This window comes from Anabrus simplex, chromosome 5, assembly GCF_040414725.1.
Source record: "Anabrus simplex isolate iqAnaSimp1 chromosome 5, ASM4041472v1, whole genome shotgun sequence".
Lineage (NCBI taxonomy): Eukaryota > Metazoa > Arthropoda > Insecta > Orthoptera > Tettigoniidae > Anabrus > Anabrus simplex.
In genome coordinates this window covers 402,753,966-402,774,498 of record NC_090269.1, presented here as the reverse complement: position 1 = coordinate 402,774,498, position 20,533 = coordinate 402,753,966, and the positions used below count along the sequence as shown (strand labels likewise).

General features: G+C 39.2%; 1 protein-coding gene across 1 annotated transcript in view; it reads left to right on the top strand.

Moving 5' to 3' along the window:
* Positions 1-20,533, top strand: part of LOC136874573 (uncharacterized) — a 198,353-nt gene that overhangs the window by 106,062 nt on the left and 71,758 nt on the right. The window contains exons 16-18 of the mRNA XM_067148209.2: positions 2,052-2,209; positions 9,551-9,763; positions 18,197-18,473. Of these exons, the coding sequence (XP_067004310.2) occupies positions 2,052-2,209; positions 9,551-9,763; positions 18,197-18,473 (648 nt within the window). The remainder of the gene's footprint in view (positions 1-2,051; positions 2,210-9,550; positions 9,764-18,196; positions 18,474-20,533) is intronic.

Genomic DNA, 20,533 nt, shown 5'->3' with positions numbered 1-20,533 from the left:
ATTCTCTCACTGCTGTTTTAAATGGACTATGATAGTAACTGCACGCACGTGGTCAAGACCTGTGCTGAGCAAGTATGGCAGCTCTGCATTGGCGACAGCATTGCCATAATTCATGTTGACAAAGGGCACGAAACACGTGCTCTCTTGGCCCTATTCTACCATGTAACAGCACCATAGACGTAACCCCTCTCAGCCACATCTTCCCCTGGCCTACACCCTCTCTTCCACTCTAGTCTTCTCAAAAGGTGGCCTGGAGTATAGCCATGGAGACCATAATAAATCATTTGGTTGTTTGTGTGAATATGGAAAATGGTTAAGCAGAATTTCTTGAAACTTATTTAATTTTGGGATATTGAAAGAATGCATTCATCATCATGATCATCATCTAGTAGTCAGTCCAAGGACTAGTCTGTTGTCCTGAAATTATGCCTTTTTCACAGTCTTCATAGGATCTTCCTATAATGCCATCCTGTATCTGTTTCAAAAAAGGTCATCCTTGAGATTGCTTCACAAGAATATGACCTAAAATTGTAATTAGGAAAGTGGGATGACATAAGGACTGGCCCCATTACAAAAGGCATCATTTGCATATTACTTTCATGAGTGTTATTTTCTGGATTACTATACATAGGATCTCAACATTGGTCAATTTCTCTGTCCATGAAACTTTGAGGATGATTTTTAAACACCAAGTTTCAAGGGCCCCAGGCCTCCTTCAACTACATCAGTTTATACTCCAAGTTTTTGAGACATGCAGAAGAACTGACCAAACAAATGTATGAAAGATTGTTATATGCAGCAATAAGTTGAGTTTGTTTGTGCAGAATAACTTGGACTTCTGTACTAGCTATATATTATTTGATTCATATATAGTAACAGAACAATATCAATATTATCTGTATCAAAAAACTATACTCTATGGATCTGGTCTATTCTTAAATTATTTCAAAGAACTTGGAAATTGATCAAATATTTCCCTTGATAAATTATTTGAATCTGTTATTTCTCTTCCTATAAATTAATATTTTCCCCAATGTGTCCCCTTGAATTCTAACTTTATATTCATATTATAGTCTTTCCTACCTTCAAAAGCTCCAATCAAATTTAATAATTTACAAGTGTCATTCTACGCCATCTCTCCACTGACAGCTCGAAACATACCACTTATAACACCAATATAGTTGGTCCGTTATTGGACATTATAAATTTTCCAGCTAACTCATTCCTGGTTGCCAGCGTTTTGCCCCAGTGTGCTAAGTCGGGCTCATCATTTGGTAAATAGCACACCTACCAAGACGCTTGACTATATTGCATACCATGGAGACCACTGCATAGGCTACTGGGAGCCACCGGCAGTGCCAATTCACTATGAGAGACTTTGTCTCATTTTCAAAAATTGATGCCTGCCTGGCCATCAGATGATTAAAGATGTTGATTCCCATAGGGAACCTGAAATATTTGCTCCAAATAAGTACATTTATGGCCAGGCAGGCATCAATTTTTGAAAATGAGACAAAGTCTCTCATAGTGCATTGGCACTGCCGGTGGGTCCACGCAGTGGCCTCCATGGTATGCATTAGCCATGCATCTTGGTGGGTGTGCTATTTACCAAATGATGAGCCCAATTTAGCACACTGGAGCGAAACGCTGGCAACCAGGAATGAGTTAGCTGGAAAATTTATAATGTCCAATAACGGACCAACTATATTGGTGTTATAAATTTACTCATTCGGAACAAATATTTCAGGTTCCCTATGGAAATCAACATCTTTATCGCATACCACTTAGTCGAACAGCCCGTCTCCTTACTCCCAAGTCTTTCCATCCCAAGGATTGCAAAATTTTTGTAACACTACTCTTTTGCTGGAAATCACCCAGAACAAATTGTGCTGCTTTCCTTTAGATATTTTCCAGTTCTTTTATCAAGTAATCCTGGTGTGGGTACCATACACTGGAACCATACTGTTATTGGGGTCTTACCAGAGACTTTTTCCAATCACCTTCCGTTATGACTGGCTTTAGTGCTGTTATTTTATTTTTTCCATTTACAGATTCAGTCCTGGCTGAAAACACTTGTCGTGCAATGAAAGACATAGATCGTGTTCGTCACAGACTGTTTGAAGTGACACCTCACATGGCTTTTGTTGGAGTGGGACTAAATGCAGTTGCATTTTCCAGTGCTGGAGAGAACACTCATACTGACATTGAGGTAAGCTGCACAATAAATACTATGAAAATGTTATGTATTTTAAGGATTTCTTTCTAGTGATTTAATACATCTCTCCCACTAATTAGCCATGTTTTTTTAACCAAGTTTGCAATCTTCTACACCCTTTTTTTTAAATCTGTCCTGAAGGTTATATACCACCAAGTCCCACAATGTTAGTAGACTATTGATACAACTTGTTTGATGAACTCTATAAACTCTACAAATGGCCAGTGACAACAAATCAACGTTTTAGTGGTGATGATTAACCCCCTTGAGTGTCTGCATTATATCAACACTCAGAAATGTTATGAAAAGTGCTGGCGTTGATTTGTTAAACTTGATGCAGTTCTTTCCATATTTGTTAGATGGCACTAATGACATGGTTTTAACCCTTTCCAACCTATAGCGTAGTAGTCCATAGCATAGTAAAGCGTACTTGTACTTCCAATTGCATTCATAAGCTACCTATCAGCAGATAAGTGAATATACAGTAGCTGTCTATTACTAGCATGTGCACTATCAAGAGACCATAGAACTGAGCGAGTTGGCTGTGCGGTTAGAGGCGCGCGGCTGTGAGCTTGCATCCGGGAGATAGTGGGTTCGAATCCCACTGTCGGCAGCCCTGAAGATGGTTTTCCGTGGTTTCCCATTTTCACACCAGGAAAATGCTGGGGATGTACCTTAATTAAGGCCACGGCCGCTTCCTACCAACTCCTAGGCCTTTCCTATCCCATCATCGCCATAAGACCTATCTGTGTTGACACGACGTAAAGTCACTAGCGAAAAAAGAGACCACAGATGTTAGTTTACTTCTTTTAAAACATGTGCAGGCTTAATGCGATATACAGAAGGCAGTGACAAATGCAAACAAACATGTCTGCAGTTAATTTGCGTGGAAATATGTTATGTGATAATGAGATTGAACGTTTGGTGAATGATAATTCTGACTGTGAAAGTATTATTAATGGCTTAAGTGCAATTAGTGAAGTGGAGAGTGATAATGAAATTGATAACATTAGGGGAAATGATGACATATACAGGGTTGGAAACAACGTGAACAGGGTATATGAGTGTTAGAGGGTTGGTCATACTGATGAATAATTTGGAAAATACAATTTGATATCTCACACCGTTGTCATTTTATCAGCTGCTGGAGTTAGCCAATCAGATCACTTCGCGGCTTAATTCAAATGGACTTTGCAAGGCGATGTTGTTAAATTTTGTTTGAGAGCCATGCCGAGAAATCTGCATCAAGCACAACCACACTGAAGGTTTCAGCCGGTGTCATCATAGTGGAGTTGCTATGGCACTATCCTGTAAATTTGGAGGTCGATGTTTAAATCCCTCCCCTGGTGAAAGTTTGTTCTTTGACTGATGCTCTCAAACTGGTCTTAAGCCATGTGCAGATTTAGGAATACCACCTTCCAAAGCCCATTTGAATTTGACTGCAAAGCAATCTGATTGGCTAACTTCAGCAGCTCATAAAATAACAACAACACTACATATAAAATAATTTTTTTCAATTTATTTACAAGTATGACCAACCCTCTAATGCTCATATACCCTGGTCACGTTGTTTCCGACAACCCTGTACATGTGTGATGACATAGGTTGTAGGCCTAAATTCCAGTGGACAAATAAACTGTCTTGTCTCAAACCCGAGGACTTCATGAAGTGGTAGAACCTCACCATTCTCTTCCTGTGGGTAGTACAGCATATTTGACCAACAAAGTTTTGTACTAATTGCCAATGAAACAAATGCACATGCTGCTTACTTTTGGATGATGGCTAAAAAGGAATCAATTTCATGTTACCATTGATGCTTTCACGGCCCGTACTTATAGACATGGTACTGTATAGGCTTTTGGGCTTATGCCGTGTCAAGAAAATAAGGTGAAATTCATAACGTTTTGCAGAGAACTGTGCTCTGCATCATCAGAAGAAATCTCGACTGTCCACGAGTAAGGCTTCTTAAACAAAGACTCTTTAAATTTAGACGTTATAACAGATGTGGAAATGGAACGTTCATTTGCCACCAGATGGCTCACAGGAAGTGGCACAGTGCTAGCGTTCGAAGCAGAAGCTGACCGAACCATCAGAATCAGTCTAAGAGGCTCACATAACATGTGTACGTAACATATGACATTGACAGGTGTGTGAAATGACACAATCCTGGAATGAAACATCTGGCGATGAGGAACGTACGAATTTGGAAAACACCGAGACGAAATAACAATAGTGAAGGGACAGGGAAGGGACTACGCACGTAAATTCTTAATGGCTGGCAATCATGTATTACTTAATTGATAGCCGTTGTTCCTGTTGACATTGTTAGGATTTCTACGTATTTCCACAGCTTCCCATATAATCCTGGACCTGTAGTGTCTAGTGTGGGTAAGAGCTCAAGCACCTTGGAACATGACATCATGACGCGACAATAGAGCGTGCTCAGCTATTGCCGATTTTTCTGGTTGGTTGAGACGAATGTTACGTTCATGTTCTTTGATACGGGTACATCAGGATGACAAATTCCCTGTACTTGCGGTAAGGTATACATAGGCCAAACATGCCGGTCCATTGGTACCAAAAGAGATGGACAGATTCAGTGTGGGAGTGCATAGAGAAGAGGGGAGGAAAACCAGAAGATGTACTTTAAAAAAGGAGAAGAGTGGTGGAGAGTCAGACGGTGATGGAGGACCTTGATTCACAACTCGACCCATGAAGCTGGAAATGGGAAATGAAGATGATGATGAAAGAACCTGACAGTTATAAATTAACTGAGTTAAAACTGAAAAGAGAGGCTTCAGATATCACAAATCATGGACAGATAGCGTTAGGCAAGGTGATGCCATACATTAATCTATGTGAACCGAGCGAGTTGGCCATGCAGTGAGGGTTGCGCAACTGTGAACTTGCATTTGGAAAATAGTGGGTTTGAATACCACCATCGTCAGCTCTCAAGATGGTTTTCCATGATTTCCCATTCTCACACCAGGCAAATGTTGGAGCTGTACCTTATACTCCGTACGGCTCTACTTCTAAATTGACGTTTTGGCAGATTTTGGTAGGTGTGCTAGGTACCAACTGATGAGCCCACCCTAGCACACGAGGGCGAAACGCTGGCAACCAAGAATGAGCTAGCTGGAAAATTTATAATGTCCAATTACGGACCATTTACATTGGTATTATAGATTTTGGCTCTGTCTAGTGGTTATGTGCTGAAGCATAGACATCCAACCAATCCCAAGCTGTCATTCATATCGATTGATATCGCCAGAGTATGATCTCGAAACCTAGTCGCCAACTCTAATATTTACATTCACCATGTGGTTAACCTATTTCGCTCAGCGTGTATTCTATTCGGTGCGGTTCACAATCTTTCGCATTTTCCTTCAGTAATTAGTGTGTTTTTCATATTGTTGGAGGGTTCCAGTTACTCTGAGATCAGTGTTTTTGCTTTGTAGGCCGTAACCTCCTTCCTGTGCCAGCCATTAGTGGTCAGTGATGTGTTATTTCCTCATTCTCTTTTATTCTTAATAATGTTGTTAGTAAGTATAGTTTTTGTGAATTTGTTTTCAATCCATATTTGTTAGTTTTTCTGAGTACGGTACAAGGGCGTTTTACCGCGGTCGTATTGCATCAGCTGTTCTCGCGGGCGTAGCGCGCTGGCAACAGAGGAAAGGCGAGGCTCATTTGTTTTATGAAACTTCAATTTAGAAGTAAGGCCGTGCGGAGTATAATTAAGGCCACAGGTGCCATCTTCCCTTTCCCATCCCTCCACTGCAGAAAACCTTCAATATATTAGTGCAACATTAAACGAGGGGCAAAAAACAAAATAAATTGATGTGACATGCAATTATTCTAGAAAACACGTCTGTTGTTTGAGCAGTGAAAAATCACTCTGAAACAGTATTGGAAAGCCGAGAATATCTCTGAAGTGCAGTGACAATAGAGGCCAACGCACCTAACCCTTGCTTGCCTTTGGAATAAGTTTGAAGGGGATGGATCAGAATGGCTATGCATAAAGGAAGATCTAGCCTGCCTCGCACAGCCACAAGTCCATGTGTTAGTTGCTCTTGCATGCCCACTATGGAAATCAGCAGTACAACATGCACAGAAAATAGGAGTGAGTAAGGCAAGCGTAAGTTGTGTTTTGTATAGAACAAAATGGAAAGTTTACACTCCACAGTGTTTACAGGCATTGAATAAGGATGACCCACATAGAAGAATTCAGTTTGCTGAATGGTTCCGGAAGATGATGCAAATTTTGTTAGAAAAGTGGTGTGGTCTGTTGAGACAGTTTAAATTAAATAGCATGGTTAACCACCGTAATTGGGTGTTCTGAGCCCCATATGTTGAGCAAGCGGTCAATGTTCCAAGACTCAATGTCTGGTGCAGATCCATTCTTTTCCAAAGGTTCACCTGATTTAACCCCCTTCCGATTTTGTCTAGGGGGGGGACTCTCAAGAAAGTAGCGTACGGTATGAAGCCACGCACACTAGCACAACTGCAGGATGAGATTGTAACTGCTTGTGCAACAATCCCTTTGGCTACTCTGGAAGATGTCACCATGTGTGTAGGGCATTGTGCTCAGGAAGTGTTTGAAGACTCAACAGGCTTACTTGGAGATCGTAGACACATTAAATGTACTAATCCATTTGTGCCTTGGTTACTGATGATCCATTTTACTTCCAACATGAAGGTGCCCCAGCCCACTTTCACAAAGATGTGCGCACCTATCTGAATGACACTCCACCGGCTCACAGAAGAGGAGGAATGGGTCAGATTGAATACCCACTAACGTTGTTCGCCTGCTTTAACCCCCTTCCTATTTCTACTTGCGGGAGACTATCAAGAAAGTAGTGTATTGTATGTAGCCATGTACACTAGCACAACTGCAGGATGAGATTGTAATTGCTTGTGCAACAATCCCTTTGGCTACTCTGGAAGATGTAGCCATGTGTGTAGGCATTGTGCTCGGGAAGTGTATGAAGACTGATGGTTCACAATTTGAGCACGTATCGTAATTGGACCAACAAACTGTGCATGTATTGTTATATTCTATATAGATTTTTTGAATACTAAGCTAATTTAAAATAGTAAATAGTAAAATAGAGAATGGAATTTTCAACAACTACCAAACGAAGAATCTAGTGACTGACTTCAATAGCTAAGAAATTATGAATGTTTAACTAACACACTGCATTTTTAAGGAAATGGACTTGGCTGTTTTAGTATAGAATTACGCATTTTCTGCAGGCACTCAAAGAGTTAATGTGTTAATGGGGACTACGACCAACACCATTTGACTCTAATGAGGAAAAAAAAGGAAGAGTTCTGACAAAAGGTCTATCTTTTAGATTGTTCTTGTCCTTTTGTGTTTTCTTTTTATTTCTCCCTCTTCCCACATTCACCTGCCGTTTTGATTATCTTGTTGTATGCTCCTTTTGTTGTTTCTATCTTTCTAATTATGAGAGGGGATCAAATATAAATGGGATTTTCTTTTTTATTTAAATTCATTTCTTGAAAAACACAAGGCAATTACAATTTAGTTTTCCACATAGTTTCCTGCTTTGGAAATGCATTTGTCCCAGCGTATATGCAGCTTTTTAATGCTCTCATCATAAAAAGAACAGGGTCATGTCACCAGCAGCTTGCACACGAAGTCTTCCACACTCTCGTCATCTTCAAATTGTTGCCCTCCTAGAGCTTCTTTAAGCGGTCCGAACAAATAGAAATCGCAGGGTGATAAGTTCGGGCTGTAAGGAGGATGATCAAGTGTAGTCCAGTGCATTTCCTGTAGCTTGGAGACAGTTAGAGCTGTAGGATGTGCATTGTCATAGAGGAGGATAACCTGTTGAATCGGTTGGTCTTGTCTTTTGTGGCGATATGCAACCCTTGCCTTATTCAACAGCTCGCAGTAGTAAGCAGCATTGATTGTGCATCACTCATGCCTGTCTATCGGCATCAATAATGTCTTTAACCGCACAAATGTTTTTGTCTATAATGCTGATCCGAGGACGGCGATTGTGTTTCTGATTTTCCACATATTCTCGTCCTTCTTTGAACTTTTTATGCCAGGAAAACACATGCGTCCTTGACAATGTTTGATCATCGAAATGTGCAGTCAATCTCTGGCAACTTCCCGCTGCTGTAACTCCTTCATGAGCAAGAAATTTTATAATTATATGTTGCGCAGTGGAGGGGTGCACCTGTTGCTCCAACATCATGAGCGTTACTGACTAAACAGCAGGAAATATCTAACAGCATGCTCTCCCCACTCCTAACAGTCCTGCCTAAGCATAGCAGAAGCATGGGGGCAGTCCCACCAACTGTTGATGTTCAGGAACAAAAATCCCGTTTATACTTGATCGACCTTTGCATGACTCAATTTGCACTTACTTGTTCCTTTCTATTACTTACCATGGGACGAGAAGTCACATGGATGCGGGGTAAGAGGTACGAGAGGTAAGCATGCACCCATCTCAAGTCCCAAGGCTTGACAGTAAAAATCTGTTCCATCCACAGTGAAGCTTGCGAATTGAGGTGCTGTCGTGAAGTTTCAAAGTGGCTTCATTGTGCCTTAGTTACACATTACCATATGCACTGCATAATGCACAGTTTGATCATGAATATGCATTGATTCGCAACTGTCACAACTGATGTTTGTAGTTAAGAGTGTAGTATTTGTTACTTGCGCTGTACCTACAAGCTGCCGCGACTTCCCGTCAGTCACAGATAGTACCAGTATATTGGTAAGAAAAGTTACAGTTAATTAATCATCTTGTACCCCTGAAAACCATTATGTCATATGTTTGGAGAAACACAGACCTACAGAACATATATATTATGAAGAGCGAGAATTCCTTGACAATTTTTGTATAGTATTGAATCTTAGAAAACAGAACTTACTAGCCAAAGTTCTAAGCTAAAATATTTCACATAGCAATTTTTACAGGTGCAACGATGATATGTTTTTAAGCAGTTTAATTAAATGAAGGATTACTTCCTTTTCCAGATAAGTATTGGATAAAGTAAAAATCACAGTACTGAGCAAATAGGTTAGGGTCATGCAGCTGTGAGCTTACATTTGGGAGACAGTAGGTTCAAATCCCACTGTCGGCAGCCCTGAAGATGGTTTTCTATGGTTTCCCATTTTGAAACCAGGCAAATTCTAGGGATGTACCTTAATTAAGACCACACAAGCGCTTCCTTCTCACTCCTAGCCCTTTCTTATCCCATTGTCGCCATAAGACCTATCTGTGTCTGAATGACATAAAGCTAATTGTAAAAAAATATAACAGAAATCAATTCTTAATTGTCACTGTACTTGTTTTCTAGATTTTGAACTATCACCGCCATGGGGAAAAAGGTTTTAAGTTGGAAACAGTTGGCTACATTCAATCATCTGGCCTTATACACTTCAATCTGAGCAAGGCTAAGGGATACACTGTTGAAAATAAAGCTGAGGTATCCCTACATAATCTCAATATCCAATGTTCAGTACATACTAGTCCTAAAAAGGAAGTTGTGAATGTGCCACTGGTAATGGAGGTATGTATATTGATAATTCCTAATAATTTTACATTTCCTTCTGATTAAAATCTTGCATGTTTTAATTATAGTCAAATTGAAGCAAGGTTTTTGGTAAATTATTAAGTTCAAATTTATTATAACATGCGACATCAAAACAGTTCAACCAGTTCCTGGTAGATGTCCTGGGACAATCGACTGCCATCATCCAGACTGTAGTGAAAATGAAATTCTTGGTCATGTGTTAGCATACTGCTGCAAAGGTCACTGACACTAACCACCGTGAATGAATAGACAATGTTAGGCAGTAAAAACTTCTGTCCACTGTGCTACAAACAGTTAAGAACATAAGGGACAGACACCAAAAGAACTTTCCCATGTGGCAGAGTCCAGAGTACATGTAGCCATGATAGTTGCCAACCTTTGATAGAAGATGGCACATAAAGAAAGAGTCCGTATTGAAATTGCCAGGACCTGAACCAGACAATACACAGCTGTTTTCCACTGTGTTCTTTCTTGCTAGCTGTGCTCATACAGAGACAATATACCAGTCCTTATTCTGTGTGGTCTCAGGGTATCAAGCATGTCATGCATTTTCAGATCTGTACTTTATAAAAGCTGAAGATATTAGAAGCTAATTTAAATATCACTTTGCTTTCTCCAATTAGAAATATGCATTTTCATACCAAGAATTTCAAACTACAGTCGTCGTCAGCAGCTTTAACTTGTTTCCGAGTAATTAACTTCTTCCAATAAATTCACTTCTGTCTGTGTATGTACTTTCGATGGTTAAACAGACCAATTCTAGCATGGAATAAGCAACCAGACGGATTGCACAGAGTTTTTGGAGGAGGGTGTGGTTGTGTTGCACGGAGTTTTCATGCTTCCCTAATGGCCTCTTCACATCTGCGTCGTTCTCCTTCAAATAGATTGACAATATTATCAAGTAAATAATATTACATCAGTCTTAGGATTAGTTTCAGCCACTTAGTCAATTTATTTCTTACAATTGCACTTCAATACAGAACAAAAATGAAATTTATAGCTTATAATTAACAGTGGGGATGGTCCGGCACCAAATTGTATGGTCATGAGCAAGCATGTCCCACGTTTGTGGATTGAGATCTGTCAAACTACAGCAGACTTTTGATTATCCACAGTAATTTAGGGTAGAAAAACCACAGATAACCTGCCAATGAGGTGAAATAAGTGTTGATGAAGCAATTTGTTACATACTAATATTAATATTTTTTTATGTCCCACAACTACTTTTATGATTTTTAGAGATGCCGAGGTGCCAGAATTTAGTCCCGCAGGAGGTCTTTTACTTGCCAGTAAATCTACTGACACGGTGTTGGTGTATTTGAGTACATTCAAATATCACCGGACTGAACCAGGATCGAACCTGCCTAGTTGGGGTCAGAAGGCCAACGCCTCAACCGCCTGAGCCACACAATTTGTTAAAAAAAAGAGTTAAAGGGAACTAAATGCTTATAATACAGGATGTAATGGTTGTTTAAATCTCGTTAGCCAGCCAGACGATGCATATAATTTGGCTTCGATCCTCAAGACTTTGAAGGGCAAAAGTGAGCATCCTTGGTGCATATAATGCTAGGCATTTGCTTTCTGCTTAGTCTGTTGAAAACATTCCAACATGTCAGCTCTGTAAGGGTAACAATAGAGTAAATTAATGTATTATTTGGGTCCACCTTTTCAATACAAAATGTAAATAGTTTAAATTACATAAATGATAAGGGACTAGTTTGGACCTAGTACTAGGTCATCATCAGCCTAAAGCAAAGTTAAAACACAAAATATCGAAGAAATTAAACAATGTAAAGACACTACGGTCTCGTAAAAGTACATACCATGTGAGATATTGTGCAGCACTATGTTAAAAAATAACTCTCTGAAAGAGATTCATAATAAGTCCAGTGCATATTAAGAAGATGTTATAGAAAGGAATCCTTAAATTGCTGGAATATGCTGGCTCCTTTAAGATGCAGGTATCCAATTGAAGAACCAATGAGCCGAAGTTACATTGTTTATTTATGAATAAAGTCCAGTGCGCCGTAAAAAGTCCAGTGCACACTAAAAAGATGTTAAAGAAAGAATTCTTGAATTGCTGGATAAAGAGATTAGAATATGCTGGCTCCTTTAAGATACTGGTATCCAATTGAAGAACCACTGAGCCGAAGTCACGTCGTTTATTTACGATTAGACCAGTGCGCCGTGTAGCATTAAAAAGTTGATAGGGATGGAAATTTTTCAGTTGTTGGTCAAGGAATTCAACATATGCTGGCTTCTTAAATTTGCTGCTGTATATTCAAAGGGTAAATATTGTATTCATTTTCCTCTTTGACAAACCCTTGGATGAGTCAGAGCTGCTTGCAAAACTTATTTTTTATTTTATGTCCACCCTGACATCCCAGATTATTGTTTCACCCTCACCATAAGTGTCAAAGGCAGGTGCTGTATAGAGATGCCCTCATTAAGTTCAAGCACTATATCCAGCTTCTGTTGTATCTTTAACACAACACACTTATGTTTTTTGGACATTGCTGAGCACTAATAGAAACCACTGAATCGTACTGTGTACTTGCACTGTAAGTACCCACTTATTAAACTAAACTGAACTCCAACACGGTCAAGGCCATCGCTCTATATGACAACTGTTCGGGAGGTAAGAGTGTGTGAATCACTGCTGTGATGTACAAAAAGCCAAACCCCATGGCACAACAGCCCCGAAGGGCCATGGCCTACCAAGCGACCGCTGCTCAGCCCAAAGGCCTACAGATTACGAGGTGTCATGTGGTCAGCAGGACGGATCCTCTTGGCCGTTATTCTTGGCTTTCTAGACCGGGGCCGCTATCTCACCATCAGATAGCTTCTCAGTTGTAATCACGTAGGCTGAGTGGCCCTCGAACCAGGTCTCAGATGCAGTTAAAAGTCCCTGACCTGGCCGGAAATCGAACCCAGGGTTCCGGGTATGAGGCAGACACACTTCCCCTACACTGCAAGGCTGGTTGCTGTGATGTACAAGTGCAATAAGTGTTATTGCTTGGAACTCATCTTCTAATTATATTTTTAGATTTTAGATTTTTGTAATAATCCACAAATCACATAATCCACATGTGTATAATTAAGAGTGTACTAAAGTTTTAATTAATTACCATCTTCCTCCTTTCCTCTTTTCCAGCTCCTGCCAGGTTGGGGCATTTATGGCCCTTCTCCACCTTCCTCTCTCCTTCCACCATTCCTCTTCCAGCATTTTGTCCCAGTCCTCATTTCTACTCCTTGCACATCTACAGTATTTATTGAATCAATCCACTTTGTTCTAGGTCTCCCTCTTGCTCTCTCTCCCTTGAACTTCACCTCCTTTTTGGTAATACTCTTTTCTCCTCCATCCTCTTTACACGTCCAAATCATCTTAGTTTATTCCTATTCAATCTAAATGGTTTTCTATGCAGACTTCCTTGCTAACATCTTTGTTTCTCACTCTGTCTTTGCTATCACACTTCTTAGGTATTTCATTTTGCTGGCTTGAATTCTACTCTCCTCTGTCCAGGTTATTATGGGTGCATAATACATTTTGTACATCTCTTTACACTTCCTTACTCCAGACAAGGTTTCTTATATGTCTTTTCACGAGAGTTTAACCCTGATGTAAACATGGTATGTCCACGCCTCCGCCAAAGAAAGAGTTGTGATTCACTGAGCGTGTAGTACCGACCTCCAACCCGTCAACATCTTGTGTTCAGACGTATCAGACATACAGGGCTGCGCATCACATACAACAACAGTGCGAAGATCCGAACTTCTGAATAAACTCTACTGCTCTCTGATTTGGACAACAGCCTCCCCCTCCAATACTAAGCAGTTAGACAGAGCAGTGTCCTTCTTTGCTGCAATTGTAGGGAACAGAAACCCCAAGCTCAGAAATCTGTCTACGCAGCAGGTATTAATGGCAATTAATATGTCACCGCTGCACATCAGGCGACAGGTAGCTGACCCGAGTTTCCCACATGGGAACTTAAATGGGAATTACCGCTCGGAACATCTTGTCTCACTCTTCTCTCTCCGTATTCTTTCCCGCTCCACCAGAACCAAAGACCTTCTCCACATTCCTCACACTCAGCACTCAATACTTCAACGATCTTTCCTAATCCACCTCCCAACACTCTTTAACAATATTAATAGGAGACAAGAGCTTGAAATAGCATCAAATAAAAGCATATTCAGGTTCGATCCTGGCTTAGTCTGGTGGTATTTGAAGGTGCTCAAATACGACAGCCTTATGTCGGTAGATTTACTGGCACGTAAAAGAACTCCTGCAGGACTAAATTCCGGCACCTTGGTGTCTCCGAAGACCATAAATGTAGTTAGTGGGACGTAAAGCAAATAGCATTTTTATTAAAGCATATTCGAGAGGGGTCTCTTAGAGATAACTTGATGTGAAGGGATTATACCGTCATCTTGACCCATGACAACTTGGCTATGAACATGGACATTCTCGTGGTTTTTGATTTGGACAGTTGTTAATAGTAGGCTGTGTACCTGATCTTGTTATATTTTGTTATGTTTGTTATATTTTATTATGAAAGTTTATGTTTGTTAAATAGTCTGTTGACAGTTCAAGTGAAATTTGCTCAGTATAGCTGTATCTTGTGCTTCGTGAATAAATAAATTAAATAAATAAATAAATAAATAAATAAATAAATAAACCTGGATTCTGTCACTTAGTTTATTGAACACATCCACGATGCACTGCCTCTGGTCACTTCTGAGTGGTTTTCCTCTTTTGTGCTTCACTACACACGATGGTCCTACCTCTTGCTCCATTTCTCTCACTATGAATACTGGTACTGACTGCTGCTGCAAGGTGCAGCACCTTATCTCCACACTGTACAGCTTGGGACTTCCCCTCACTATGAGAAGAGAAGAATTCCTGCATTACGCCACGCCTTGTGCCTTCATTGTTCATTATTTAATCACTATTTAATTAAAGCAAAACCATATATATACCGGTATATATGACAACCATATTTTAATTTGATTATGTACTCTTCCAAACTTTCTAAATGTAATAAACTAAAATAAAATAAATGCGACGTACTACTTTTCTGAGAGCTCATACATTCGAGTGAGTGCGACGGTTGCTTCTCCAATCAACTACGTCCATGTCCACGTGCATAGGCAGGGTGCTGCCTATTTGAGGATTAAACTCTCGTGAAAAGCAGTATTACACTCTGGTAGAATACATTGCCCTGTATTGCGAATCTCCGGCCGGTATTCATAGTTGCAATAAGTAATACTTATGTTCAAGTCAAAGTTAAATCTCAACTTTATTCCAGATTCTGGCAAGAATAAGTCATACTTAATAGCGATATACTTCATAAAGTCTAACTTTACGAAGTTGAACTTATTCTAATACATAGTCATTTATTTGCTACTTATGTGATGAAATAAGTTGAACTTCGTCAAGTCAGTGGGATCCTTGACTTATTTCACATCTTAACCTATAAAATAGATGATGGTTTTGAGGAAGTAATAGGAGAAATCAGTGCTCCAAAGCGATGCTTGCAAAATGTTATGGACCTTTTTTAATTATACAGTGAAGTGGAATTCAAAAGGAGTTTCCGCTTTCACAAAACACCGTTTAGAAGGTCATACTCCAAAGGTAGAACCAGTTCTGGAGAAAAGAAACCAACGAGGTTGTTACTCCATTATTGCAGCTTCTTGTTTGCCTGCAATTGTACCATTATGAGAACATTACTTACATTTTCTACAGTATGTATTGAGGAATAGAATTCTTCAGCAATACTTAACCAAGCATCTTCCTTTAGCTTAGAAGATACTGTTCCCGTCTTCTTATTCTCTATGATTGGAAATGTTTCAATAAAATATCTTTAAAAACCTCTTTTGCAACAGAAGTAAAATGCTTGCATCTGCTTTTTGTATCCATTTAAGAAAAAGTTACTACAATTTCACCCACAGAGAAGGTTATAATAGGAACAGGTGAAAGAACAAATATATAAACAAATAAACTCAGAATAAGGAGCACAGCGTAGATCTAGTTGGCCATGTCTGAAGGTTGACTCGCATATTCAACTGTTGAGATGATGGCTTTGCTATTTCTCATATTATAAAGTTTGACAGAGCATCTGCATATAAGTAACGGTTTGTCAAGTCTAGCATAACAAAGTAGAATATGACCAGCAACTATGAATACGAGAAATGTTTAAGTCAACTTCACGAATAAGTAAATCTTTGTTAAGTTGTTCTTATTAGAGAAATAAGTCTCTGACTATGAATAGCGGCCTCCATGTCCTGCCTTGTATTCTGTATTAATTCGCTCCCTAGATATTTGAAACTGCCCACAATTTCATGGCATTCCTCCCTACTTGACATTGCCCAGCTCTCAGCCACGAAAGTCATTATGGGTGCATAATACATTTTTTTACATTATCTATTTACACTTCCTTGGTTCTTCCTTATTCCAGACAAGCTTTCTTACACTTTAGTAGAATGCATTGCCCTGTTGCACCCTTTGGCAAATCTCCATGTCCAGTCATATGTTCTGCATTAATTCACTCCCTAGGTATTTGAAACTGCCTACAATTTCAAGGCACTCACTGTAAATTTTCATCAAGCCTTCCCCTTGTCTTTCTCCTCTTGATGGCACTCACTGGAAATTTTCATCAAGCCTTCCCCTTGTCTTTCTTCTCTTGATATCACCATGGTCTTGCTTTCCTCTGCCCTGATTTTCAGACCACAATTTTTAATTTTCTTGTTCAGTGAATCAAGTTGTTCTTGTACGTTTTTGCTGTTCGTTGCCCAGATCACACTATCTTCTGCAAATACAGGGGTTGAGTTTTTAATAGTGGCAACTATACTTTAACAATGCCGTGAAACGTGGCCAGACACTATAATGTATACCTGAGGTAGCTTAGGTACCCACCCTCTCTCAGCGTAAATGAACTCGCCCTCCACACACCATGCACATGCGCAGCGACAACAAAAAGAACGCAGTTTTGAACGTGCGCTCGTGGAATACAGCTGTAATAATTTCGAAGCAACATCAGAGGAGCTGGTTGAAATTTGAATGTGCTAGAGGTCGCAATGCAAGGCAGTGTTACAAAGAATTGCAAGAGGCCTGTGGTGAAAGTGCACCTTACCGTTCAGTAGCACGGTGGGTCAAGGCCTTCAAAGATGGACGAAAAAATGTGACAGACATGCCACGGCCTTGTCATCCAGGAAGTGATGACGATGTGCAGAATGTGAACACGTTAGTGGTGGCAGATTGGAGCACCACAATTCGTGAATTGGCCAACGGCACAGGGTTGGCACTTTCGACTGCGCTGAAAATCTTGAAGAAGCAGCTGGGTATGTTGAAAATAGCCTCCAAATGGGTTCCACATGATTTGACCAAACATCAAAAATGGCTGTGATATAATGCAGCTCGCATGCACTTGGAGCACTATGAACGCCAAGGTGAGGCTTCTTACGGTGGATAATCACTATTGACGAGACTGGGCCAGAGCTTATGAACTGCAGCTGAAACACGAATCAAACGAGTGGTGTCATCACGGGTCACCGCGAAAAGTAACAGTTTGGCCGACTGGAACCAATGAGAAGGCCATGTAGATCGTTGCCTACAACTGGGATGGTGTTATCATAAAGCATACTGTTCTCCGAGGACGTACCGTTAATGTGGAGTATTACTGTGGATTTTTGCAAACAAACCTGGTGGTAGCTCTTCCTGAATAACCCACTCGTCATTCTGCACGGCAATGCAAGGCCACATGAAGCAGGAGCTGTGACTGAGTTGTTCAAATGTTGGGACTGGGAAATGCTTTACCACCCTCTTATTCTCCAGATCTCAGCCCCTGTGACTACGATCTTATTCCTAAAATGAAAGCACCACTTCGAGTGGTCCGCTTCCGCACATTCTCCAGGCCACCAACCGCTCCGTCCGCGACCTCGAGAGATCAGGCGCTCTTAATGGCATGCAACGGCTTCCACATCGCTGGGAACGAGTGCTACACAATGGTCGTGATTATTTTGAAGGCCTGTAAAATGCCTAACATTGTAAGTATGCTATGTATCTAAATAAAAAATAGTTGCCGCAATTAAAAAAATCAACCCACGTAGTAATAACTTCATCTCCCTATTCCCATATGTTTCCTCTGTCTCCTTTACTGTTTCATCCACAACCATTAGAATTAAAAGAGGTGACAGCACACACTCCTGTATTTAAATTGATCATTACTTCAAAATATAATTTCTCATAAGCAATGGTTTTAAATTTCATTTGATAAACATGTGTATGATTTGAATTGAAATTCAGTTGAATGTTATGGCTTGCATGATGCTTCTGTAATGACTAGAGGCTTTAGTTAGTAACTCTGTATGCTTGCTTTGATAATAATCATTGCTGTATGTTGCATGTAGGTTCCTTCTAACAACAAGCTAACATTGCTGGCTGTAATGCCTGTACACCTTCAAGGAGAGGGTCAGTTTGATTGTGGCCGGCTTCAGACTGATGCTATGCTACATGCAGCTGCTTTTCGCTTTGCGCTGGAACAGATCAATCGCAATTCCTCCTTGCTACCAGGAATTAAACTGGGTGCTATCCTACTTGACAGCTGCTCACGCTCTTCTTACGTTTATAGCAGCATTTATAACTTTCTCTCAACATCTGCAGATAACTCTGCTAGTCAAATACAAGGTATGAACATTGTCTTAAAATTTGTTAAATTCATAATAAAGAAGAGAAAAATTCTTTGAATACATTTGGGAATAAATATGAAGATTAGTTTTTTGTGATGTGAATAAATTAATTTAAATATGTTGAGGAATGATTGTTAGCTTGAGTAATGGCTAGTTTACGTGATGACACTATGGTTTGCAATTGGCTTTTATTTGAATGCGCATGTGTGAATTGCAGTTGCAACACTACATTACAACACTACCAACTTTCGGCTACTTTTCATGAAACTAAGCTGGTAATTTTAAGGTTATAAATTTTTTTTTCTGTTACTTGGTTTGCAAAATGAAGTGGGAATATGAAGAAATAGTGAAATGTCTTGACTTGTATGCAGTCCAGGCATGTTAATGGGATTTTAACAGTTATTTTAAAAATTATGTTGAATGCACTACTGAATCTGTTCTGGAAGGTAGTAATATGGATTAACTGACAACTGATGATCTCAGAAATAAAATCCATTCTATTAGGAATACCCACATGATTGAATCACAATAAAGATGATAGAGAATAGTAAAAAGTTCAGTAGTGGCACTGAATAAATTTATACGCAGAGAATTGCTTAGTTCAACATCGCTGTTTCCTTCCTCATGAAAATAGTTTCCAAAAGAAGTTATTTAAATTTGTTACATAAATTTGTTAACATTTACAAAAAATCACATTAAGATACAGAGTTAGACATTTTCTTTTTTAGATTCAATATTCTACTTTTTTTTTTTTTTTTTTTTTTTCAGTAAGGTTGCAGGACAAATTAAATGTGATATTCTATTTATCCATTCCTTATTTCATACTCATATATTTCTTTTCTGAGCATTTAGAGTCACTAACAACATCTCTGCCATGAATGTAGTTGCTACAAGGATGTGAGCATGTATAACAATTAGATAATACTGAAGAAGACAAGAAACTACAGTATGCACTAATGTCTCAATGTGAACAACCATCTATTCAATTACTTTCAAGAAATCTGTTTCATAAAATTAGTTGCAACACTTGTGTCGTCATGTAAACTAGCCTTAACTCAAACAATTTCCAAAGTGAACATAAAACAACAAACATATATTTTCAAACTGAAAGCATGCATGCATATTAAACTGAAAAAAACATACAACGTATTCTAAAATTCATTTGCCTAAAAAAATTGGCACACTTTGTCGAATTTATTTCACAGTGATACAATCTCAACTTTCTTACTTGTGTTTCATTTGGGGCAAAGAAACCCAAAATAAATACTTTGGAGGTCGTACAAAATAGGGTTATCAGATTTATGTATGGATTCCATCAACTATATTCTCGAAATAAAATATACTCTGAAATCTATATATTACCACTTAAGCAATTAATCTCATTAAATGCATCACTTCTTATTCATAAGGTCTTGCATAATAAAATGTTCACCAACTCTGAATTCCCTAAAGTCACTGACATCCATTCATATAAGAAAGGCAAAAAAAGTAAATTACATGTTTTCAAAATTATACAACAAATTTTGGCTCTAAAAGAGTGCAACACTTACTAATATCTGAATATAACAGTGTTCCTGCCAATATAGCAATCATCTCTAAAACTGTGCCATTTCGTATTAAGCTTAAGAAGTACCTCTTAGGCACTATGAATGTGTAACAGTTATTTCTCTTATATTTTTTATTTCCAAAGTCACCTTAAAAGTCAACCTATATTGTTATTGTTTGATAATAATCCACTTAATGTAATCCTCTCCATTAGGTAAATAGTGATAGTCAAAGTATTATTACTCTTTCACTTTTAGAACTTAGACATTAATCTGCCATTGTTGTGATTATCTACAGTGAAATTTTGTTAAGAAGTTCCCGCATAAGAAGTTTTCTCGCCTAAGAAGTGTGATATTCTTGGTCCCTTGATCAGTTGCATTAAGATATATGTATATTTTTCCCGTTTAAAGTGTTCTGTTGTAAATATATTTCCCGGTTAAACAGTTCAGATTTTAGAGCCCCTCAAGATAGAAAACGTCCGCTCAAAGCAGCCCATGGTTAGAACCCTCCAGT